Source organism: Rattus rattus, chromosome 3 (genome assembly GCF_011064425.1).
Source record: "Rattus rattus isolate New Zealand chromosome 3, Rrattus_CSIRO_v1, whole genome shotgun sequence".
NCBI lineage: Eukaryota > Metazoa > Chordata > Mammalia > Rodentia > Muridae > Rattus > Rattus rattus.
The window spans coordinates 53,884,665-53,910,889 of NC_046156.1; the positions used below are offsets into that span (position 1 = coordinate 53,884,665).

General features: G+C 40.5%; 1 protein-coding gene and 1 pseudogene across 2 annotated transcripts in view; one reads left to right on the forward strand and one right to left on the reverse strand.

Annotated features, from left to right (window-relative positions):
* Window positions 1–3,733: 3,733 nt before the first annotated feature.
* The window catches only part of Magi3 (membrane associated guanylate kinase, WW and PDZ domain containing 3), a 178,417-nt gene continuing 155,925 nt past the window's right edge, over window positions 3,734–26,225 (forward strand). For both annotated transcript variants that reach the window (XM_032897584.1, XM_032897585.1), the window contains exon 1: window positions 3,734–4,475. In XM_032897584.1, the coding sequence (XP_032753475.1) occupies window positions 4,154–4,475 (322 nt within the window). In that variant the 5' untranslated portion in view covers window positions 3,734–4,153. The remainder of the gene's footprint in view (window positions 4,476–26,225) is intronic.
* LOC116897586 lies at window positions 16,256–16,371 on the reverse strand (annotated as a pseudogene).

The following is a 26,225-nucleotide window of genomic DNA, read 5'->3' on the forward strand; positions in this document are numbered from 1 at the left end:
GATAGAAGCAAATCAATGTATTTTATTTGTGGCAGATGCTATTGCTTTTTTTCCTAAATGCTAATCTCATCCTTTTTAGTTTTGTAAAAAAGATTTATTCTTAACCCAGATTTTATGTATTTACATCTCAAATGTTAGCCCCTTTCCTGGTTGCTCTCTCTCTGATCCCTCATGCCCCTTCTTCTATGAGGATGCTCCCTCTCCCACCCACCCACTCCCACCTCAACACCCTGGCATTCCCCTACACCGGGGAAAACAGCCTTCACAGGACCAAGGGCTTCTCCTCATATTGATGCCAGACAATGCTATCCTCTGCTACATATGCGGCTCGAGCCATGGGTCTCAAGATTTATTTTTTAAAAATATGTGTATATGCATGTGTGAATGCAGGTGTCCACGGAGTCCAGAAGAGGGCATCAGATTCCCTGGAGCTGTCGTTACAGGGATTCTGAGCTGCCTTGATATGGATGCTGGGACTTGAACTCAGTGGTCTACAAGAGAAGTATGCATTCTTAACTGCTAGGCCATCTCTCCTCCTTCTCACTGAACCCCTTCAGCTTTACACAGATGTTTGCAACCATGTACCTTCCAGAGGGGGTATGCGATGTAATTTTATTACTCTCAGCAGAGACTGGCTTAGTAAATGACATTTGGGCCCTTGTTGCCAATCAGCTAGAAAGGAAATCCTGTTGGGAGGAGCATTTGGGGAAGACTTTTTGAGTTATAGAATGTAGATGATGAAACTTCTCTCCTTAGGACATTGTTGGGGATGTGATACTCAGACCTCATAGCCATCTTGAGGCCTAAAGTGTTTTTTATACAAAATATATTACTGTCTCTATAAATGAGAGATAACCAAGAGAAAATTTGGGAACTAGCAAATCCAGTTGTTTCATTTATTTTTGTTGGGCCTGGTTTCATATTGTTCGACTTAGTAATACAGCCTTATGAAAAACCGTAACTCTTAATCCAACTGGTAGGTTTAGGAAACAATGATAAACTTGAAAACAATTTAACTAAGGGCCATTCTAGAGAGAACATTTATGTGACATCCATGACCATGGAGTGATCTCCAGCAGTGTCCTACCATCAGTAGCTCACCGAGTAGGCAGAATATTCAGACTAGGGGGACAATGACTCACCTCAGATGAATGATATTTGCAGAATTGGAGAGGTACCCACGATACATTTTAGCCTTATCACAAACATTACGATATGGCACAAGCCAAAATACCATTTTGTGGAGTGATTGCTATGCTGAGTGCTTGACTCAGCTGCAGACACATCTCCCCACAACTCAGCTAAGTATTGTCGTCATACCTGTTTTGTGTACCGGGAAATGGAGGTTAGGTGACAGCAGGCGTCTTGCTAGGAAATAGAAAAGCTGGGATGTGAACCTGGCTCTGAAGCTAAGGCTCCTTTCTAATCACCGCAGTTTTCTGCCTGAGTTTCTGGTTAAGACACTCGGCAGATGTTGGATGACTACTTAAAACAAGAAGAAAAGACACAGCAGGCAGACATTGTTGGGTGACTACTTAACGATTCTCCCCTCCTCCCTCAAAGAGGACCTCTACTTTAAGGTGACTCATGATCAAGTTAATGGACTGTTAGTAATTACATTTCCTTTTGCCAGTGACTCTGGCCTAAGGTGTTGTGGCTCCATTTTTCCAACCACGGTGGTGGCCACAAGCTAGGTAGGATTTTTCTCCATCATAAAATTTGGACTAACATTCCCTTACCCTTCTCTCTTGCTTCATATAATGACCCTTGAGGAGGTGATGTCCGGAGCTGTGACAACCACCTTGTAGTTAACAGGTGACAGGCTTGGAGACAAAAGTTCATATGGCTATGATGGCAAAGAGTAAACACAGAGAGCTCCAAACCTTGAAAACAGAGATCTACCTGGCCAGCTAGTCCTGAAACTACCACACTTAAGCTTTATGCTAAAGATGGAATAAATGACCTCGTGCTCTAAGCCACTATTTGTCAGATGTCTTGTTCCTGGCTACCAAAGCCATTCCAAACAGATACAGTTTAGGCAGAGCACTGTGTCTCAGTCTCAGCAAAAATAGATGTGAAGGCCATCGAGTTTTCATACAGGAATTTATTAGCATTAAGTAGTTATTCATAAAACAAAATTTTTTTTAATCTCAGATTTGGGTTGATCTGAATGACCCACATGATGCCTGTGATAAATATTTACCCCATTGGGTTCCAGATGCCGGGCTTCCTCTGCCGCCATCATGAGCCATCATGAGCGTGAAGGCCATCCAACTTCCAATCGACTTGGCCAGAGGGAGCCTCAGCAGGGTGGAGCGTGGCATTATAGAAATTTAGTTTCTCTCTTGGGTGACTGCTCAAGGACTGAAGGTTATAGTTTCCTGTTTGCCAATCTCTTCCTCAGGGTGTAAAGGTCCTTCTCTGCCTGGCAGGTCCCAAGCCTGCAGCTCCAGGGCTCCACTTCCCTTATGGTTTCTTGAGTCCCGCCCACATTTAGTGTTTTTATTTCAATTCAACGGTGTGAAGGCGATCACTGCAGCTGTCTGAATCGTGGTCTAGTCTGCAGAGTTCCTTGGAGTTTAAAATGAGTGCTATCATTAAAGGGAGTCAGAATGCCCTGTCACAAAAGTGAGACAATATGCCTCAGCTCTGAGAAAACACTTTCCTAGAAATACTGGACTGTTATTTGGATGAGGTAAAAAATTTTAGGAATAGAGGGCATTCCAAAGACGAGAAAGCATGCGTTCAATAAAGAGAGAGAAAAAGCTTAAGTGTTTCTGAAAAATTAGAGCTGGGAGAGATCTGAGGTCTCCTTTGTTCTCAGTCACTTCTCCTTCCAACCTCTTTACAGACAAACAATCATGAAGCAGAGAGCTGGCCAAGGACAAGCCAACAGTGTCAGGACTTAGATCTGCAGGCACTAGATTATTTTTTAATCCATCTCCTTCCCTATTTCCTTAAACGAATCTCCTCGAGAGCAGGATCACCTTTTCTTCATTCTTGAGTTTAGTAGCTTGTGTAACTAATGATCTTCACTCTCAGCTTGTTTCAGACAGGCTGTCTAACTTGCCCGAGAACACACAGCATTCAAGCACATTTACCCACAACCGGACTCCGAATTCCTCACTTTAATGGATCATTCAAGAACATTCGTTGAACCAATTAACAAACCCAAACCCGTCGAATCCGTTTCAGCTACAACAGGCCCATTTAGTAGCTCCACCGCTCGAGGTAGCTGGACACTGGACGCCCAAGATCCAGGCAAAGCACTCCCTGGCTCGCCATCCGGCTCCAGATCCGAGGCCCCGCCCACTGCCCAGCTGGGCACGCCCCACCATGGGGACCTGGGTCCTTTCTGCGTTTCCCTTGGCTCCAGCCCCTGGGCGGAGGGCCTCTCCCCGCTAGGCGACCTGTGCCCGCTCCCAGACCAACCCTCTCTCTTCCCTCCCCTTTCTCCCTCCCTCACAGTCTAAACTTCTTTTTTCCTCCCTCTCTAAACTTCAGTCATTCTAGTGCCCGCCTCCTCTACTCAGACCACCCAATCAGATATCAGAATGCCCGTCAAGGCCCGCCCCCAGCCTGCCGGAACCCAATCCACGGCGCGGAGTCGAGAGCTGGGCGAGTCCTTCAGAGAAGGGCTGGTGACGGCAACGCGCCGGGCGCTGCGCTGCGGGAGGGGGCGGGGCCGGGCCGGCGAGGGAGGGGGAGGGGCCGAGCGGGGAGGAGGTTGCGGCGGGTTTGAAAGCGCCAGTTTCCTGGCAGCTGGGGCAGGCGTTGGTCTCGGCGCTCCGGCTCCGCAGCAGCCGCGCTCGAGCGGGCGACTAAGCTCGGTGCGCGCGTCCTGGACGGAGCCTCGGTTCCAGCTGCTCCCTCAGCTCCCGCCCCCTTGCCTCAGCCTTTCCCGCCGCGCGGGCGCCGAGTCCCGGCCGTCGGCGCTGACCCCGCCCGGAGACCCCGTCGGCGCCGCCCGCGGGGCGCGCTCCCTCCGGCTCTCCTCGGCGGCCCGCGAGAGGGGCGGCTCGCGGCTGCGCGGGGCTAGCGGGCTGAGGCGGGAGGTCGGCGGCGGCGCCCCTTTGGCCGGGCTGTGCGCGGGGCCCGGAGCGGCACCGCGGCCGCCCGCGCGGGGGCTCCCCATGGTGCAGCGGAGGTCGGGATGTCGAAGACGTTGAAGAAGAAGAAGCATTGGCTCAGCAAGGTGCAGGAGTGTGCGGTGTCCTGGGCCGGGCCCCCGGGCGACTTGGGCGCTGAGATCCGCGGCGGCGCGGAGCGCGGCGAGTTCCCTTACCTGGGGCGGCTCCGTGACGAGCCTGGCGGCGGCGGAGGCACCTGCTGCGTGGTCTCGGGCAAGGCGCCCAGTCCCGGCGATGTGCTGTTGGAGGTGAACGGGACGCCGGTCAGTGGGCTCACCAACCGGGACACCCTGGCTGTCATCCGCCACTTCCGCGAGCCAATCCGTCTGAAGACCGTGAAGCCAGGTGTGCTGTCGGCTGGGGGATCCGGCTTGGGGACCCGAGTCCTGGTCCCGACTCCCCGGGGAGGAGGGGGGAGGGGGCGGCGCCCGGGTTTCCCATTTTGCGGCAGGTAAAACTGAGCTCCGGTGAACCGACAGCTAGCTGTGTAGGCTGTCAGGGAATTGCTACTAGGAGTTAGCTGGCTCTCCTAATCCAGCTCGGTCCCCCACAGCAGACAAGAGTTTCTATTTTTTTTTTTTCCTAGAGAAGGCCATCCCTTTTTTGCTCCCCCTTTGTGGAAAAGGTCCTATGATGGTATCTTTTCTTTGGAACGTATGTGTCTTATAACGGGGAGAAAAGGCTTTACTATGGAGACTCAGCGCTGGATCGAGTGCCGAGGTTACCAACGAAAGCTTCAGGGAGGGCTCAGCTGGCCCAGTGCGTCGTGCACGACCGCAGACGTCTGGGAGCTGACAGTCCCACTCTGTGGGTCTAGGTGGCTCAGGTGTCTGAGTACCAATGAGGTACAATGTGCGGTATGAGGCCGTGGAGCTGTTGTGTAGTCTGGGTTTGGAAGGAAGATCTAGGTACCCAGCCGAGCAAATGCCTTTGTAAAGCTTTCGAATCTACAGAATTTGTTGAAGCGCTGGGTAAAAAAAGAACCCTTGGTGCCCTGGTGTCTTTGATGCTCGTAAAATGTGCTGCAAAGCACGTTACGCTTATGGCATATTCCCTAGTTGGAAAGCATTGATCAGACTGCGCACAGTCTGGGCTGGTAGTATGTAGTAAGTTTTCTTACGAATTTGTGAGAACATTGTTGGTCCGTTCGGTATTGGAAGGATGTGGTTCTGGCGTCTGAGATGGTTGTAGACACAGGCATTGTGATTCATCATTGTTACTAGAAATCAAATTGTTTCTGCTGAACATAGATAGGGTACATCTGAGCATATGGGGCTGCCAAATTGTGACCTGGGCTAGATTTTGGTCTTCCCTTTCATTACAAAATGCTAGAAAATTCTAGAAAAATTTTAATATTCTCTCTGCCTTCCCCCTCTCTTTCTCAACCCCCCCTCTTCCCCCTCCCTCTTCTTGTCTTCAGTTCACTTTAGGACTGTCTCTTTAGTAGTCCTTGAGCTAATTGCGACTGATGGTTTGATGCAATATCCATGTGTTGTGGGTGTGTAACATAATCTTACTAGCTTAAATGAAGGCACTTGTCATATAACCTATTCTGTGATACTGTTAAGATTTGTATGTTTGTGGGTTTTTCTTATTGTTAATCTTTAGAACTTTGTCAAACTGTAAACACCCTTTCTCTATGTTTGTGAGAATTGTAAGATTTTTAACACTTAACTTCTAACCATATTTGAAAGGATGGAGGGAAGACTTTGGGGGCTATAATTTGGCGTGTTGGTTACTGTTTATAACATTCAAAACACTATACAGACATTTATTATCCTAGGTACGGTTAGACCATTGGTTCTCAATCTGTGGGTCTCGACCCCTTTGGGCGTTGTGTATCAGCTATCTTGCATATCAGATATTTACACTACGATTCATTGCAGTAGCAAAATTACAGTAATGAAGTAGCAATGAAATAATTTTATGTTGTGGGGGGGTCACTGCAACACGAGGAACTGTATTAAAGGGTCCACAGCATTAGGGAGTTGAGAACCTTTGACTTAGATGAAATCCCATGAGCCAGCAAATAATGAGAACATGTGTATTATGGCTGTTTTGTTTTGATCAGTGGGGGCATTTCTGAGAGAATAACAGTCATAAAGTTGTGGAGGAAGTTGTTCTATTCCAAATCACTGTGGCTCATTTAAAAGACCAGAGGGATGGCTCCTTAATAAATACCAATCTGTTTTACATGTTACATACCTTTCACATGAAATTGGAGAAAATGCTTCAGGGTTTAAAGGGTTATACAGTAGTATTAGTTAAGAGTATTGACGAAATCTTCCATGCCCCAGAATATAGTCAGCATTTTTGTATTAATAAAATTTTGCCTCCTTGTCATCCAAAGATGCTGTCCTGCTTTAAATATTTAGTGAAAATAAGGGGAATAACTGGTGTCAGTGCTGCACTCCAATTTATTAGAAACAGTTCTGAATGTTGTGCTTGCTTTGTAAAAATATGCTCAACGTCGATAATTTGTAGTGGGTACCACTATTTTGTGCCATCTGAAATTTAAAACTTTTAAGCAAATTGTAATGAAAATATTTGTTAGGTAGTGTATTTTATGGCTTTCCTAAATGGCTTTACTTAAAGCATCATTTATAATGAAATACCAAGGGTTTTGTAGGTTGAACACAAGCTTTAAACACTAGAAATCAAGAACCTGAAGATGTGATTTGTAGAACTTTGGAATTAGCTTGAAAATTGCACAAGAGAATCTTGGAGTCTATATAGTTGGGATTCATTTAGAAAATCATGAAAACACAGTGTAAGGTGGTCTAGAAAGAAACTTTCCCTGCCCCCACTTCCATTATTTCTAAACTTTGTGAAATTTTTAATTTCAAACATTATATAGTAGATTTACACTCTTGACCAGTAACTCTTTGTTAAACTGTATTCTTGACAGTCATTTAGAAGCTAAAGAGTAAAATGTAGCTGTGTCTGTAGGATGCCTGTTAATGAGGAATGGTATTATACTGTCTTCTGTAAGTTTGTGTCAGAGGAATGAGTTGCTGTAGCACTACTTCTTGACTCTGGCCTTTTCTTCTCTCTGGAGAGGCTCGGGGACTCTGTCAGTGCTGTTATTGCAGGCACATAGAGTATGTCTTTTTTTTCTGATTTTCTTACACTTTTGCTTTAGAGTTGTATTTATTTTGTACTTTTTAATGGGCAATTGAAAATTTGGATCCATTTTTCAATTAGAGAATTCAGTTTTGGTTTAATGTTGACATAGTACTTAGCAGTCAATACTTTAATGTTTATAGGTAAATCTTTAGTCCCATTTATTGCTTGGCCCAATTAATCACCAGTTTCTTAATTGTGATCTGTGGCTTTTGTTTTTGTTTTGTTAGTTATTTAAAAGAAAAGATATCATTTGGATTTGAACTTTTGAACTTTGGACCACTGGTGAAACCTTTTGTGGTATAGTCCTGTCTGTAGCATAAGTGCCTGTGATTCATATCACAGTATATTCTTAAACAAGTTTTATTTGGATTAATGTGACCATTACTTAACTTTATTCTAAAATTCTCTCAACTGTGAATTCGTAGAGTTTTCGAACACATAAATATTTGCTTCTTAGTTCACCTTTAAATATTTCATTAGTCATAAATTACATAGGTTTTATTTTAGTTAAAGATTAAATATTGCATTATAGTTTAAGTATGTGAAATTATTATGCAACAGTGCTTTGCACTACCTTAACTCTACTACTGTATCTAGAGATGAAAATCACAGAGAACAGTGTGCTTAATGCTGTTATCTGTGTGTTTAATGACTAATTTGAAGCTGAGTTTGTAACATGTTAATTAAATGCAGGTAAAAATGCTCTCCACTGACTCAGGGATTATAGTGTCTAAAGGAATTTTGTTAAAATGAACTCACCTCTAGAAATACATTCCTCTTTAGTGAACAAGCTTTATTATATGCTTTAAAATAAGGAATTTGTATGATTATGCAAATAATAAAAACTCTGCTTTACTCCTCAACTCTTGGATCTTTCTGCTAGTTTTAATGTAGTGGGCACATTGGAACATCATTGAATTTTGCTTAGGTGGTTTAGTATCCGAAGAAGAGAAGAACCAAGGAAATGAGACTTAATTGCTAGTCTCCTAGATTAGTAATACTACCAAGTATTCAATATATTTTTTAGCCAACAGAAACTAGAGATAAGGTGAGGCAGTCCTTTTGTTAGAGACAATTGCATCATATTTTGATAAATTGTCATTTGAAACATTCTTGCTTTTCCAGATTTTGGTAGCAGGTTCGTGCCCCGCAACCCCCCTCCCCCACCCAGCTCTCTCTCAAGGTCTTAATTTAGTGGTTCAGGATTCCTATGAAAGTAGGGGATATATGCTACAGCAGCAGAGCTGGTTAACATTGTTAGCATCTTTACACCTAAACTCTATATCACTTTGTCAGAGTACTAAATCCAAGCATGGCTCGTGTATTTAATTTGGTTACTTTTGTAGTATATCATTCTGGTTGCTTTATTGATTCTTGTTCCCTGTCTTAGTTATGGTTATCATTGCTGAAACACCATAGCCAAAGCAACTTGGGAAGGATAGGGTTTATTTAACTTACACTTCCATATCACCATTTATCACGAAAGAAGTCAGGACAGGAACTCAAACTGGGCAGGAACCTAGAGGGCTAGAGGCCATGGAGGGGTGCTGCTTACTGGCTTGCTCTTTATGTCTTGCAGTCTGCTTTCCTATAGAACCCAGGACCACCAGCCCAAGGGCAGCCTCCCCATCAACCACCAATTATAAAAGTACGCTACTGGTTTGCTTGCAGGCAAATTTCATGGAGCTGTTTTCTCAGTTGACATTCCCTCCTCTCGGATGACTATAGCTTGTGCCAAGTTGACATCAAACTAGCCAGTACATCACCTCATCTTTAGACATAAAAACTAGCCAATACATCACCTTATCTTTAGACATAATCTTTCTTAGGCTGATGTCTTTTAGAAAGTCTTTAATTTCTTGCTGTCTTGTTATTAAGTGCATACATTTAATATTTGGCCCTTTCAAATTTAAGATCACTTTTTTGTTTTATTCAAGTCATTGCTAAAACTGAATTTCATGAAATATAGCAATACAACACCATGTTTCTGGAAATATGTGTTATTTTTCCTCTGATTTGGGGACTACTTTATAAAACCACTTGTTGTGAGTTATTTTAGTCATTCTTAAAAAGTTTGTTTCTAATTTACATAAATTTATGGTTAAACCATGTATAATTTTGTTTGAGTATCTGACTTATAAGGTCATTGCCTAGTCTTTGGGTGGATAATGTCATATAGTGTCTTTACAGTATAATCCCTGAAGTCCTTTTAAAAATTTTGTGGGTACTTAGTGTGTGTTTTGGGGCTCTATTACAGGAAAATAGGCTCTCCCCTTCCTCAGCCTTCTTTTTCCCCCTTCTTCTTTCATTCTCTTCTTTCCTTGGCAGGATTTTTCCTCCTCTGTTTCCCTGGTTAGCTTTGAACTTGTGGTCCTTGTTCCTGTTCGACTCCCAAGTACTGGGATTAAAGTTGTGTTCCAGAACACCCAGTAACTTCCGCTTATATTCTCTATCAAACTCTACTGATTTTAAAGTGAACATTTGGTCCTTTGTGTTTTAACAATAGGTAAGAAGTTGGTTATTAAAAACTACAACTGTGTTACTTTGAATTAACTTTTTCAGAATGTTACCTGAAATGTTGAGCGCATCCTTCAGATACTGCATTGGTAGGAAGAGAGGGCGCTGACCTTACACTGGTGCCGAGGAGGATGAGCTGCTGTGCAGTGTGGAGACTGGTGCTTTGGAGATTTGTTTGTGGTGGAAAAAGGCAAACCACTCACCGCTCTTCTGTCCTGAAAGCCCAATATTATTTTGAAAGTTTTCCATGAACAGCTGCCTCTTTTAATTTATAAAGAGAAAGTGAAAAATCAGTTTCCTGGGCATGCTCTCTCCTCAAACATCTAATAATGAGTGTCCCCACAGCAGCTAGCACTGACCTTGTCAACTCTCAGAAATGCTATCTTTAAGAAGCATGCAGAGTCTGAGAACTGAGTGATTCGCTGGTAAAGAATTCTTGTAGGAAAGGTTTTTACTTATTTCATTTTTCCTTACTATTTAAATCCATTCAGATGGGATTTAATATGAATTTTGGTGAAAACTAAACTTATACCTGGCTAAAAACAATAATTTAAATATTAATCTTTATTCATGGGTTTTGTAGTGTCATCCAATAGTTAGGTCTTCAGTAGGTTATTGGCAACTATACGTGTACAAATGCGCATCTCCTGCCGAGTGTGACGGCGCACACCCGCAGTCTTAGTACTTGGCTCACATGTAGGCCGGAGCATCAGGACTTCAATGTTAGACTTTGATATGTAGGTAACTCGAGGCCAACCTGGAACGTCTGAGACCTTGTCTCAAAAGGAAAATTTCCCAAAAACCCCTTCCCCTTCCTCCTCAAAAATTCCAACAAAACATGAAAGAAACATCTTTGGATTGGGTATGATTTGCTGATAAGAATCAAAACAGAGACTATTTTTTTAGATTAGTTTATACCTTCTAGAGATGTCTTTTAGCCATATTTGGGAAATTACTACTTCTACTTCAGAAGCTCCGAATGACTATGTTAATGCCAATGTTAATTCCGTGTATTGATTGAGCTACAGAATTTGTTTCAGTAATCCATTCTTTCTTACCTCTGTTAACAAAACTTATTCCATTTCAGTAATTTTGGGGCAGAATATTTTGTCATATTTTATTGCTTTAGCTAGAGAGTCTATTCCAGTTTAAATATTCGACTTAGGATGGAATGCATCCTAATAACAATTTTAATTTCTTTTAGTGTTAGGTCTAGTGAGAGCTGTTTTATGAGGTACTGATGTGAAAATGGTATTCAGCTTCCTTTGCTGGCAACCTTATGTTCCTGACCACCGTGCTGCAAATCTAATCTGACTTTTCAGTGAACTTTTTGAGAACTTGTCATGATACTGGCTGTCCTATCTGATGTGGCTTCTAAGGACATAAATGCAGTCGTTCTCATCTTCCTTAGGAATTTTCCTTTACACACAAGGAAACTGAGGTTCAGAGAGATGAACACATCAAAGTTCTCATGGTGAGGACCATGAACAGGAGCATCATCAGGCCTTCATTTTATCATTTCTTGGGTAGAATATTATTAGTTCATTATGTCTGAAGAAAGCTGCCTTCCCCTACAGTTTTGAATTGAGTGGGTGTTAAATGTAGTAAAATGTTGGGCAAATACAAAATGAAAGGCTCATTGTTTGATTCTGTTTCTAGAAAGTTTGTAGTAGTACAGTTTAATTTGTCCAACTAAACTGAAGATTATCAATCAAATAGAAAATTAGAGTAAATTATTGTTACATTTATAAGTGAATGGTTTAAGTAGTTATATCGAAAACCTGGATACTTTCTAGAATGAACTTACTTAGGATGATTGTATACTTGATATTAGTACCTTCCCATATTTCCATCCTCTTATGAAGTTGACTATCCTGGTAGGTAGGTATTAGCACACTTATCCTGAGACTGACAGCTGAGAACATGAACACAGGACTGAGCGTGTTGAAATTAATGGCCTTTTATAAGCATGCACTCTTTTTGAACTATATTTTGCTTAATAAAATTTATCTAATCTAGATAGAAGGCTAACTTATTGTATTCAAACTGACCTCTATTCGGCAGTCTTCAAGTACTCTCCATTAAGATGAATCCTTTCAAGAGGCAGTTCAAAGCAGCCTGTAGTGTTGCTACCTCTTGTTCCTTGTGCTGTTAGGTTTTCTATTTTCTTAAAGGTTGTCATCAACTGGAGAGAACTGCGTCAGTCCAGTCAGTACCCTGACTTCATAGATAAAGAAGTTGAATCTTAAGCAGTGACAGAGTGTGGACTAGAACCCAGCTTATCACATTCCTTTCATTGTTTTGGTTTTTGATATAATAATTTACACAGAAATTTGATGAAAACTTGAGATTCTTCAAGGAGTTTTTATTCTTTTAGAATTAAGTATTATGTGTTAGAACAGTTTGTTGAGACTTCATTCATCAATGTGGTTAGACATAGTGCTAACCCAGAAGTTGGAGCACATGAAATGATTTAAATTATTATATGTCATAACTTTTCAGGGCATTTTAACCTGACATATTGCTGTAGCTTATGGTTAAAATGTAAACTATCATAACATTTTTAGCCGATATAACAGTTGAGTATCCAAGTAGGCTCTTTTTCTTAGTTGTTTAAGCATTGAGAAACTATTTCTCGTATTAAAGTGATTGTTATAACACTTTTTAGTCAGATTCCTTCTAGTTGCTGCTGTGTTAGGTAGACTCCCGACGTTGTCTCTGGCCTGTTTGGCCACACTTAGACATTTGCTTTTGAGTAAACAGGGCAAACAGTAAGGGAAAGTAAGTTGTCTGGCTGGGAACTTTAGGGAGCGTGTGAGGTGAGATCAGGGGTATTTTAGGCATAAGCTTGCTTATCTAGATGGATGTTGATACAACTGAAAGGAAAGATTGTGCAGTACAGGCACATGTCTCAGACCACGGAGGGCTGACTGTGTTTAAGAACAGAGAATGTACCTGTCTGAGGCAAACCTGGAGGTAAGAAGGTAGCAGTTCTAGGAAGACTGTTCATCAGATAAGGACAATGGGAGTGATGGGAGCTTGCTTGCTGTCTGCATGTGAAAGGAAATCTTCCTACAGCAAATATGTCATACTGTTTTGTAGTGCCTGTCAGGGACCAGGGCCGAGAACAGAAAGAATATAGGGAGTTAGTCACATGAAAGGACAGAGGGTTGAATTTTAAGCTGGTCCTCTGAGAATGACTTCCCGAATACCTTGCAACCCACTATGAGAGCTCCCACTTCTGCCAGTCAGGTAAATGGCCAGTGGGAAGTCGCCTATGAAAGCTGTGGTAAGAAAACACCAAGGAATCACACACCTGTTACTGTTGCCACCTTCTCTACTTGGAGTGGAATATAACATCTAGTTTTGCTGTGACTGAGTGTTTGTGTATAGAGGTGATTGTTGTTAATAGCAGAACTCTGAGAAGGGCCTACCTACCACATACTCCCTCTGTCAACGTCAGAATCATTCCCGAGTTCTCTTAAAGATTCATCTTAAAGATGGCTTTCTGTTCATGGGATTATACGGAATTGTGAATTTCTGTGTTACTAACCTTTATGAAACAGTTTAGAATTTTGTTATTCATGGTTATGTGCTTTCTCCTGAAAAAGGACTTTAATTTGGGTTGAGATTTTCTGGGATAAGAATAAGGGTAAAGATGCTGGAGAAGTGAGGGAGAAGTCTGTTCCTGTAAATAATTTCCAGAGAGAGGCATTGTGGCTTTTCAGCTCTAGTCCTATACGTTGTAGTTTTGGAGATCATGTCAAATCTGGCGCCTTCAGGGTAGTTTGGCCATAGACCTCATTTTAAACTAGAATAAGATCAAATTCTTAAGAGACACTCATTACTTTTTTAAAGTTTGATCATTATGAAGTGACTATACCTAGTCTTTTTTGTTTTTGATTTTTTGGTGTTTTGTTTCCTGTACACATGTACAAGCTTTATAATTTGGAGAGTTGGAGAGTGCTGGGTGTCGTAGAACATTGTTGTATTTTCAGCCTATGCCTTTAGGAATTCTTAGTGTGCAAACCATAGATCTGTGTCTGCAGCTCACAGCCTGAGCCTCCCTGCTGTCTTTGATCAGCTGCCTGATCCCTCTGCTCATCTCCTCATCTCTCCAGCTTTGCTTTCTCTTTACTCACATTGTTTCTCCCACGCTTCTCTGCTTTCCAGAGAGAAAACTGACTTTGTACAGATCTCGCAGGTCTATTGAAGTGCTCCTTAACATTATGAATTGTCAATCTCTGCGGTCAGGTGGAAACCTCAGGTGGTGGTGTCTTCTTTTGTTGGTCTTGGCTTAGATATGCGTACATAAAAACATATACATTTATATTTTATTTTTGGATTTGAAAATATTCTAGAAGCTGAGTTTCAAGGCAGTATTTCACATTTATTTGGTACCTTTGTTTTAGTGGATCATACTAGACTATTTCACAAATCCTTCCTTTTAAAAAGTCACTTTTAGCAGAGAGGTGGTGGTGCACTTGTTTAATTCCACCATTTGGGATGCAGAAGCAGGCAGATCTCTGTGAGTTCGAGGCCAGCCTGATCTTTAGATCAAGTCTCAGGACAGCTAGGGCTACACAGAGAAACCCTGCATTGAAAAAAACCAAAAGAGCCCCACCCCCCAAAAGGTTACCTTTAAAAAGGAGAAGGTGGTTGGAAATGGGTCTTAGAAATGAATCTCTAAGGATGGGTCCTTACTGAGTGAAAATTGTCAGCTCTGCCTATTAGTCCAGTTTTAAAATGTTACAGAGTATCTGAACATTTCATTAGCACTGTTTGTGTGGCATTTGTTTCTACTAGGTGGTCAGGGAGGGCTATCCTGAGAAGGGGACATATAAGCCATAAGTTGAAATAACTAGAAGGAACTCTACTGTGTAAACGTTTCTAGCAGAGAGAATTAGGAAACCTCAGAGAGGCATAAGATCTTACATACTAAAGGAACAGAACGACCAGTATGGCAGGCACCTAGGAAATGAGGTAAAGGCTTGGAGAAGATTGATAAAAGAGACAGTCTGTGGAGGTCTGTAAGCCAGTTAGTGGCATGGAGTTTTCTCTTTTCTTCTTTTTCCTTCTCTTTCCTCATGTTCTTTCTCCCATACGTCCCTCCTGCCTTCTTTTTCACCATGCTTCTATTTTTCTTTAGTGCTGGTCAGTAAGTGCTTTACCATAGCATAGAGCCAAGACTCCAGACTGGATTTTGTTTATTCTTAAAGTTACTGAAATACAGAGTTGGAAAATGATGTCAGAACATACTTCAAAAAGCCACTGAGATTTCAAAGTAGGGCAAGAAGGGAAGAAAGACCCTTTTGGTAGCAGAACATTAAGGATGGATTGGATTTTTATTAAGAGTAGTGGCAATGAAATGAAGTTGTGGATAGATCCGAAGTATGTTTTGAAAGAGGAAATAACAGGACTCCATGACAGGTTGGTAAGGGAAGGAGAGGTTTTAGTCAGGATGGTGTTTAGGTTTTTGCTCTGAGCAACTAAGTGGCTGGAATTACGTTATTTATCCATTATTAATTTTATTTTTTAAGCATTTCAAGGTAAATTGCCATCATCAGTGTTGGAGTGGGCCAGTTCAAAGCCCTGGATCTGGGCCTGAGAGGTATCTGAGGTGATCAGCCTGTCAGCTCTCTTGTTGTCATGTCCTCAGGGCTGGATCACCAGCAGCCCCCACTCCCAGGGCCAGCTCTACCCTGCTGTCCAGGCAAGGTGCAGCGCCTGCTCTCCTGAGTGCTGCAGCTGGTGTGGGACATGGCCAGTTCTTCTACACACATGACCCTGGGGCCAGCTCTCCTGCCTGCATAGATGGCAGGGGATGAGGGGGCGAGGAGGGCGACATCGCCCAGCAGACAAAAGGCAGAGCTGGCGCTTCCACTCTCTTGACCTTGGGCTGGCTCACCCGCACCCCACACCCAGCTCTCCTGTGATGCCAGGGGAAGTGTAGGGCCTGCTCTCTCTCTCAAGTGCTGCAGCAGGTGAGGGCAGGGTCACCTCTCCTGCTCACATGACATCTGGGATAACTCTCCTGCCTGCCATTGTTGGCAAGGCGGGAGAGTGAGGGAGGACCTCTCTTCTTTGCCCTTGTCATTGCATGGCGGACAAGCGACAGGGCCAGCTCTCCAAAGCTCACACCCTCAGGGCTAGCTCACCCAAATCCCTGCCATTATGGTCAGCTCTACTATGCTGGGTAGGGTCTGTTCTCCTGAGTCGATCAGGAGATGAAGGGCAAGACCAGTTCTCCTGCTCTCATGACCCTCTTGGGGCCAAAGCCTGCCACTGGTGGCTAAGGAAAGAGGGCGGGGGTGGGGGCTAGATCTCTCCTGCTCTTGCCACCAAATAGTAGACCAGAGGCAGGACCGGACTCTCACACACTCGCCCTCAGGGCTGGCTCACCTGCAACCCTCACATCTGGGGCCAGCTTTACTGTGCTGCTCAGGGGAGATCTGGGCGTGCTCTCCTGAGTGCTTAAAGTAGGTGTGGGGCAGGGCCAGGTCAGAACACTGAGCATAGACATAGCCTCTCTCTTCTCTGCCACCTACTGACACACATGTGACACAGCAGCCACCCCTGCAATGCTTCTAGGATCAGGGTTTAAAATCTTTTTAAAAAATATAACAAATATAAAATAAATTGCTTTAGGTTAATTAAAGCATAGTACTTGTACTTCGAAAACAAAGTCTGATAAGGAATAAGATGGAATAGATATAAGATGCCAATAAACTGAATATGTTTGTAGTTGTATAAAGGATAAAATTATCATATGTGATTTTTTTGACACCCCTGATTCTTTCATATGAAATATTCTTTAAGTTTTTATAGTTAACTTTGGTCAGAATTAGATATTAGATGTAGTGTGGTCAGAAACAAGTATGGTCTCAGAGATGGTGGCATCATTTGCACTAAGGAGAACTAAGTCTTAGGGTAGAGTTAAGGTAAGTGCCATTTAGTACCTCTTCCCATTTATCTCATAATTTTTCTTATTATTCTCTGTGCACTGACTCCAGAATGTCTACTCTTCTCTGTCTTTGATAGGCAATTGTGAACAATAAGCATTTACCATCATATGATCTGATTGGTAGGTATTAGTAAAATCATCTGTTTATCCTAGTCTATACTAAACTGATATGAGAAATTACTACTGTTAATCTTACTTGTGAATGTTTTCCTATAAACCTCCTAAGTAGCTAAATATAATGCGATTTCAAATGTAATTATAGGAGCTTTCCTTTAAACTTCACTACTATGCTATTTCTATCTAATATAATGGATTTTGGAAAATGTAAGGGAAGTGTCTATGGTTCCTATACCTATTTTTTATTATCATAGTTTTAAAAGCAGTTTTTCATTGTTTAAATGTTACTTTTCTTCATATATGTAACTGTCTTCTCTCGGTTCTTACAGTCATGTTACTTCGGATTATTTACTAACTTGTGAACTGTATAGGAAACTTTGGGCTTTCACCTAATATTAGAATTGTCACACTGACTGATGATGATGACATTTCAGTTGTTAGTTCAGTGAGGGTGGGAGTGCCTATTGCAGGCTGACTGTGCTTTAGCCTCATAGGATAGGATCCTCTCATTCTGGCTATAAGCATCTCCATTTTGTGTATCCAGCTTAATGTCTCTCCTACTTTCTGCCCTCTTTCATGACAGCTAGGTTCATCTGGTGCAAATTCAGAAACAGTCCTATCTACACAAGTAGGACAATTACTAGTTCCATTTCAAAAAAGCTGAATCAACCTTGAGTTTGCATCAACAAGTAAATTAAAAACCAAAATCCATTATCAAACCTTGAGTAAGCTACCAGTAAATTAGCAAAGTATTTAAAAACACAGAACTGATCATGTAAAACACTAGTACACAACTTACTGGCTGACAGTGGTTCAATATTAAAGCTGAAATGTTTGGCCACACACTTTAATTGAAAGTAGTAGTTGGCTGGGCTTGGTGGCATAGACCTTTCATCTCAGCACTCCAGAGACAGACCCATGGAGGAGATTTCTGTGAGTTCAGCCTTGTCTGTATACTGAGTTCCAGGAGAATCTAGCCTAGCCTACATAGAGAGTTCTAGACCAGTCAGGGCTCTGTAGAGAGACGCTGTCTGGGAAAAGAATGGTAGTTTTAAACTGGCACACATTTTTCCATCTAAGCATTCAGAGAACGACTTACTTTTACAGTATTGTTTTTAAGTTTTATGTCTTCTCTACTTTAAAATTTTTTTATTTATTTTGTATATGCGTGCATGCATGCATGCGCGCGCGCGCGCGCGCGCGCGCGCGCGCGCGTGTGTGTGTGTGTGTGTGTGTGTGTGTGCATGTGTATGCTACAGCATGTGAGTAGAGGTCAGGACAGCTGAGTTGGTTCTTTTCACCAGACCGGTCCTTAGGGTCAACTGTGTCAGCCTTGGTAGCAGCACCTATACTTACTGAGCCATCTCTGACCTATCTGTGGTACATTTGATAGGTATAGTTAGATGTTACATAGCGCTGTTGTATCTTTTTCTTTCTTCAGAAGCCCAACTTGTAATCATAGACATGTTTTCATAGTATTCTGATAATCCTGGAAGTCTCTGTGAATGATTCCCTCCCAGGCAGTCCATTTCAGCCATCAAATCTCTGCAGTGACACATTTTCAGTAACTACTTCTTGAGAAACTGCTAAATGAAATGAACGTTCAGTTTTGTTGGAATTTAAACAAAAGTTGTCTCTTTGAAGTGAAGGAAATTGATATTTTATTTGAATCTTGATTTTTTCACATTCCTATAATATTTGTATTTTCATTTCAATTTGAATCTTGATTTTTTAAAGTCTTGAAATTATTTAGATCTGTATAAGAATACATCTATAGCTACCCTTTAGTAATTTATTTCAACCTAACATACTTATCAAAGCAGATTTAACCATGTGATACTTGTGTGTATGTATGTGTGTGTGTGTATATCTATATCTATATCTATATCTATATCTATATATCACTGCTATATATGCTGGAATTAAGAACAGAGTCGCTTTCATATTTAGTTGTTACATGAAATTTGGTGTACGATTTTCTTAATGAGATTACATTATTATATATTTTGTTGTTCTAGACCATTAGAGAAAAACTTGAGGCCAGTATTTACATTTTCATAAATGGGAACAATTTTCAATTTTACATTTTTTTTTTTTATGTGTTAGGAGTAGTACTCGGCCACGGGCATGGTAGGTAAGCCTTCTTTACTGAGCCGCATCTCTAACTCCCTATGATGCTCTTAATTGCTTTCTTCTAAGTGTTTTACCAGTACTCTTTATGGTAATATTAGTAATGCTAATAACCAAAAAGTGAGTCTAATTCAAACAGTCTTTCTGAGTATTTATTAAAGACATTTTAGATATATGTTTTAAGCCTTCCATGTTATTACTGTACAGATTAATTAACATGAACAGAAATTTGTGGATGTATCATGAGCATTTTCTGGGTCAGCTCACTAGGCATCCACTCCTGGTGGCGATGTACACTGGTTATTGTGAGACGCTTGTATCCATTAGTAATAGCTGGGGCGGATTAGTTGCTTGTTGCTTCCTATCTTTCTAGTCCTAGATTATTTTTAATGGCTGTGGTCTTCCTGTGCCTTTATCTTAGAATTTTGACCCATCACCATTTTATACTTCAAGCTCAGAATACTTCTCCTGTACCAGTCACTTTGTCCTTTACTTCAGAGTAGGCCTTACACTTCTGTTTAAGCTTTAAACTTCTAGTGTTTTATCCTCTTATCCTTATGCCCAGTATCTCCCTGTAATCAACTCACTTTACTTACTAGAAGTTGGATATATACAAGATTGGATTTAATTATGGAGAATTTGAAAGCTAGTCATAGAAGTTTACACTTTATCCTATTTCTAATAAAAATGTTGCAAACATTTTTAAGCAAGGTGTTAATGGTCGATAAACTAGATATAATTAGTCGGGTACTGATACGTAGGATTGTTTACACAGGAGTTAACAGTAAACGTGGAAACTTTTACAGAAGAGTGATTTCTTAGGATAGGTAGAACAAGGTAGCTTGAGGGAAGTAAGATTATAAATATCAACTGTAAATCAACCTTGAAATATAGAGGATGACAAAAGAAAAGAGATACTGGAAAGGAGAGCTGGTTTGAAGAGGAAAATGACTTAGATTTAAATACTCTTAAAATTATGATAAGCTATAGATTTCAGACTTCAGGTTAAGGCACTGAACCTGATCATTAAAACCTCTTTGTTTTTTTTAAAATACAGTACATTGAAAAAATATACAATGGTTCACACCTTTAATTCCAGCACTGGGACGCAGAGGCAGAGAGGTGGAGGCAGGTGGCTAAGTTTGAAGTCAGTTTCATTTATAGAGTGAATTCTAAGATAGCCAGGGCTACACAGAGAAATCTCATCTCATCTCCTCTCAAAACAAAACAAAACAAACAAATTGAAGCTTTACTTTATGCATATGGGTGTTCTGCTTGCATGTGTGTATGTGCACTATGTGTATGTTTTGTGTCTGTGAAGGCTGAAAGAAAGCATCAGATCTCCTGGAACTGGATAAAGATGAATGTGAGCTACCATGTCCGTGCTGGGACTCTAACCTCGGGTCTCTGGAAGAACAGGCAGTCCTTTTAACTACTGAACCGTGTCTCTGGCCCCTTAGAAGACTTCTTTCTTTGACAAGTTCATGTATGTAAACAATGCACCTTGACTATATACAACCTGCCCATTCACTCAGTAATTCCTCAACTTTTTCTTCTACTTCCTCGAGTGACCCCCAGCGGATTCGTGCCCTCTCTTTTGTTTTTAAAATCCACTGAGTGATGCTGTTGGACCACTGTCTGACCTAATGGACTTGATGTTGTGCAGATAACATAGCTGCAGTGAGTGCAGGAGTAAGAGTTTGTCCCGTTCAGAAGACAGCATTCACAGCGCTTCTCCTCTCTTCCTGCCCTTGCATTCATCTGCCCTCTTCCTTGTTGTGCCTTGCTTCTTGGGGATGGGGGTTTGTTGATATAAATGTCCCATTTAGGGCTGAGCACTTATTCTCAGCACTTTGATCACTTAGGAGTTTTTGCATTAACTATTAACCATTGCAGAGAGAAGCCTCTGGCCAAGGTTGAGGGCAGCGCTAATCTATGGGTATAAACACAAATGTTTAGAAGGCTATTACACAACATGCCATTTAACAAAACAACAGTAGTCTTCCTCCTAGGGCCTGTAATCTCCTGAGCCATGGGCTTCTGAGCAGGTTTATAGTATTAGTCTAACATTCCTTCCTCTGGAGAGATGTCAAATCCACATATAACCTCTGTGCTACAGTTGCACCAGTGGATACAGCTTACCTGGCAGGGTAGTTCTGTAGGGTGCAGTCGGGCACAGAAGTACCAGTTGATGTTTTGTCTCTCAGCAGCCAGCAGAGCGCATTTTGGGACCATGAAAGTTAGTCATCAGGGAGGAAGTTTTCAGGTCAGTTCAACTTGATTTTTCTATGTCCTGTAACCAAAGGTGTTGTGTCTTTGGCAGTGGGTTCTTAACATCTAGTTTTGTTGAGCAACCAAGAGTAATGACAATAGCCTGCGTCATTTGTGGGAGCTTCTGAGAAGACTTCTTTCTTAAATTCAGAAATATTTAGAGTTCCATTCAAGTAAAGATTTTAAAACTGCATATTTATTAAGAAATTACATGTTTTATAGAATACTATAAATGGATAGTAATAGTAGTATTGGCATATGATTTGTTTTTAGTGTAATGTTATTGAATAACTTTTGACTAGTCATTGGCCTGAGTAGTAAGTCACTGATCCTTTTTTTAAAAAATGGCAAACTTATTGAGGCATATTTTACAGTAAAATTCACCAATTTCTAGCTATATTATTCTGTTGATTTGGATAAATATATAAAATTACATAATTAGTATCACAACATTTTTATTACCTGTAAAGTTTACTGATACCCTTTTGTAGATGTGTGATATTTTAAATACAATTTTATCTTATAATCTATTTTATCAAAGGTTTTAGTTTCAAATAAATAACTCTAGGAAAGGATTTTAAAATAAGCCAGATATTACATTGGGGATCACATTTATTGATTTTTTGATAGCTTAATATGAAACCATCATAATTAACCAAGTAGTTTAAGGAAGGGACAGTGTGTGCTTGCCTTTACATTTCTACTTTACCGTTTCTTAGCTCTTTCATCAAAAAACTTGCTAAAATCAGGTTCTTTTCATGGTTCCTGAGGTTTCATGTACTCTCCCTGCGCTCTTCACTTTCCCTTTTGAGCATTTATCTCACTGTTCTATTTGATAGTCACCTGTCTCTCCTTTTCTATAAGCCGCACTTGGGAAGTTCATTTTTGTGAGCGTTATTTTCTCTCCACCGCCTAGCTCAGAGACTGACACAATACGTACTTGAAGGTCTTCTGAATATGTTTTCCCATTCACTCAGCCTCACGGACTCGAAAGTAGGCTCTGGAAGGAAGGAAGGAAGGAAGGAAGGAAGGAAGGAAGGAAGGAAAGACGGAAGGAAGGATGAATGAACCCATCACATTTTATTTTGTCAGTGCTTTCTCTATTTTTTTGGTACCACCTATTTCCCATCCATCCCAAGTTTATTTTCATACCCACTTCCTTTGTGGTCTTTTCTCATCTTAAACCTTGGCTCCTTGGTTTCAATCTTTTGTTTTCGCTTTCTCTTTCTATAGACCTGCAACTTCAGTTTTATGTAAATTGTTCTTTTTACAGAAAGCTCCACATTTCCCTGTCCTCTACTACAGAAAGAATTACTTGTTGAGCGTAAAAACCTTTGTAATTTATTTTAAAGGTTTGAGTTCTGAGCATGTAGTGTACTCTGATACATGATCTCTAACATGTCCCCAGTCTGCTTTTCCTGCCATCTTTTTCTATTTGGATATTTAACGTTCTCCACAATATGGCTGCATAGTCTTCTTGGACAAGGTCTTTGACCTGCCTGTCCCCTGCCCCTTAAATTTTACTAGTGTGGTCTATTTTTCTTTTTCATTTCTTCCTGTGCATTAATCTAAATCAAGAGTGCTCCCTTTTAACTTTGATTAGAATGTTTTAACTACCTATGCTGATCATTTGTTATATTGCCTACTGTTATTCCTCTTTTTACATACATGTATTGACATCTCCTGTAGAAGATTAAGTGCAAATTGAGTTCAGCAACTGTGGTCAGCACACACTAGAATTTCTCATTGTCTTCCACCACTGTCTGTCTCCTACTCAGTCAGGATTTCACTGTGTATCCTAGATTGCTTGGAACTCTTTTTTTTTTTTTTTTTGAGATTAAGGTTTATTCTCCTTTATTTGAAGATTTCATAATGCACATGGATTTTCATCAAACCCACATCCTATTCCGTCCTACAATTCCTCTCCTGTCTATTCACCACTTTTTCTTTCCAATTTTATACTTTTTTCTTTAAATAATATGAATGCTTCTGTTTGATTGATTGATTGATTGGATAACATAAACTTTTATAGGCAACTGTGTAAAGCACATTTTCTCTATTTAAAACTTTTAAGACACTTTGTTGTACTGCCCATCAAAATACAGTTATAAATAGAAAGGAAATCAGTATAACAAGAGAAGCAACATAACATTTAACAGAAATCTCCAAAAACTTAATTATGACATGATGCTGTGGGATCTACAAATAAACAACAAGGACTAAATTGTGTTTCACTTTTTCATTTCCTTAAAAAAATCCTGTAACAATGAGGATGAAAAAAAATTACAGTGAACTTTTATTTCCAAAATAAAAAACAAATTTTAATTCTGGCAGTGCCATATAATACAAGGCATTTGTTGGGTATGCCATCTTTAAACTGCATTCCACAGTCTATAATTCTTTTCTGACATACAATTGCATAACAAACACTCTCTTTTTTTCCTTTTTCTCTTTGTTCAGAATTGAGAGTTCATCTTGGTAGATTTTTTTTCTCTGATGAGGTATCCTTCCTTTTTTTTTTTTGATAACTTTTTGTTGGAAGTTGATTTTATTTGATATTAGAATGGCTACTCCAGCTTGTTTCTTGGGACATTTGCTTGGAAAATTTTTTCCTGCTCTTTACTCTGAGGTAGTGTCTGTCTTTGTCACTGAGGTGTGTTTTCTGTATGCAGCAAAATGCTGGGTCCTGTTTACATATCTAGTCTGTTAGTCTATGTCTTTTTATTGGGGAATTAGGTCCATTGATGTTAAGAGATATTAAGGAAGAGTGATTGTTGTTTCCTGTTGTTAGAGGTGGAATTATGTTTGTGTGGCTATTTTCTTTTGGGTTTGTTGAGAGAAGATTAATTTCTTGCTTTTTATAGAGTGTAGTTTCCCTCCTTGTGTTCAAGTTTTCTATCTATTATCCTTTGTAGGGCTGGATTTGTGGAAAGATTCTGTGTAAATTTGTCAATGGAATATCTTGGTTTCTCCATCTATGTTAATTGAGAGTTTGCTGGATAGTAGCTTGGGCTGGCATTGTGTTCTCTTAGGGTCTGTATGACATCTATCCAGGATCTTCTGGCTTTCATAGTCTCTGGTGAGAAGTCTGGTGTAATTCTGATAGGTCTGCCTTTATATGTTACTTGACCTTTTCCCCTTACTGCTTTTAGTATTCTTTCTTTATTTTGTGCATTTGGTGTTTTGACTATTATGTGACAGGAGGAATTTCTTTTCTGGTCTAATTTATTTGGAGTTTTGTAGGCTTCTTGTATGTTCATGGGTATTTCTTTCTTTCTTTAGGTTAGGGAAGTTTTCTTTTATAATTTTGTTAAGATACTGACCCTTTAAGTTGGGAATCTTCACTCTCTTCTATACCTATTATCTTTAGGATTGGTTTTCTCATTGTGTCCTGGATTTCCTGGATGTTTTGGGTTAGGAGCTTTTTGCATTTTGCATTTTCTTTGACTATTTTGTCAATGTTTTCTATGTTGTCTTTTGCCTTGAGGTTCTCTCTTCAATCTCTTGTATTCTGTTGGTGATGCTTGCATCTATGACTGCTGATCTCTTTCCTAGGTTTTCTATCTCCAGGGTTGTTTCCCTTTTTGCTTTCTTTATTGTTTCCATTTCCATTTTTTAGATCCTGGATGGTTTTGTTCAATTCCTTCACCTGTTTGGTTGTATTTTCCTATAACTCTTTAAGGGATTTTTTTGTGTTTCTTCTTTAAGGGCTTCTACTTGTTTACCTGTGTTGTCCTGTATTTCTTTAAGGGAGTTATTTATGTCCCTCTTAAAGTCCTCTATTATCATCATGAGATGTGATTTTAAATCAGAATCTTGCTTTTCCAGTGCGTTGGGGGTATCCAGGACTTGCTGTGGTGGGAACACTGGGTTCTGATGATGTTAAGTAGTCTTGGTTTCTGTTGCTTAGGTTCTTGTGCTTGCCTCTTGCCATCTGGTTATCTCTAATGTTAGTTGGTCTTGCTGTTCCTCTTGTGGGCCTGTGAGCCTGTGATCTTAGTGAGAGCACTCCTGGGAGACCAGCTCTCTCTGGGCAGGGTTTGGGTCCGGAGGGCTGTGGGACAGCCTTAGCTTTTGCTTGGAATCCTTGATGTTCCTGCTTATGCCTCCCAAGTACTAGGATTACTGGCATGAACCACCATCTACACCTAGCTTCCTACTGTCTTAGTGTAGTGCTTGTGCTTGATATTCAGAGAAACCTGGTTACTCTCACACAGAGAATAAATGTATCATTTAGAAGCCAATGAAACTTTGGAGAGTAATGGCAAGTACATTAAATGTTATTATCTATGAACAGAACTGTTAAAGAAAACTCCCAGGATTTTAAGGTGAACTATACTATAGGAACAATCTATTACTGTATATTTGTCAAAGCTGCGTCATTATTAGTTGGTGGAAATTAATGTTGGCATATATAGCTATTATATAGCTGTTAAAATATTTTGTAAAAACATTTGGCTTAATGAATGTTGTAGTTTGGTTAATTTAATTTTTTTTTTGCAATATATTCTGTAACTCTCATAATTGAGTGTAGAGCAGGGGAGATAATTCAGTTGGTAAGGAAAATATGAGGGCCTAAATTTGGTCCTCCAGAACCCATGTTAAAAAGAAAAAAATCTAGGTGTGGTAGTGTGCTCTTATAACCTCAGTGCTGGGAAAGTAGAGACAGGTTGGGTCCCTGGGGTTTGCTGGCAGTCAGCTTCGCTTACTTGATGAATGTCTAGGCCACTGAGAGGCCCTATCTCAGTGTGTGTGTGTGTGTGTGTGTGTGTGTGTGTGTGTGTGTGTGTGTACATATATTCATATAAACATATATATGTACACACCTAAGAATGACACCTAAAATTGTTCTCTGACTTCTACATGCATACATACATGAGCATACAGGTATAACCATCATGCATATACTTAGTCACACACACATACATACATACATACATACATACATGCATACATACATACATACAAAT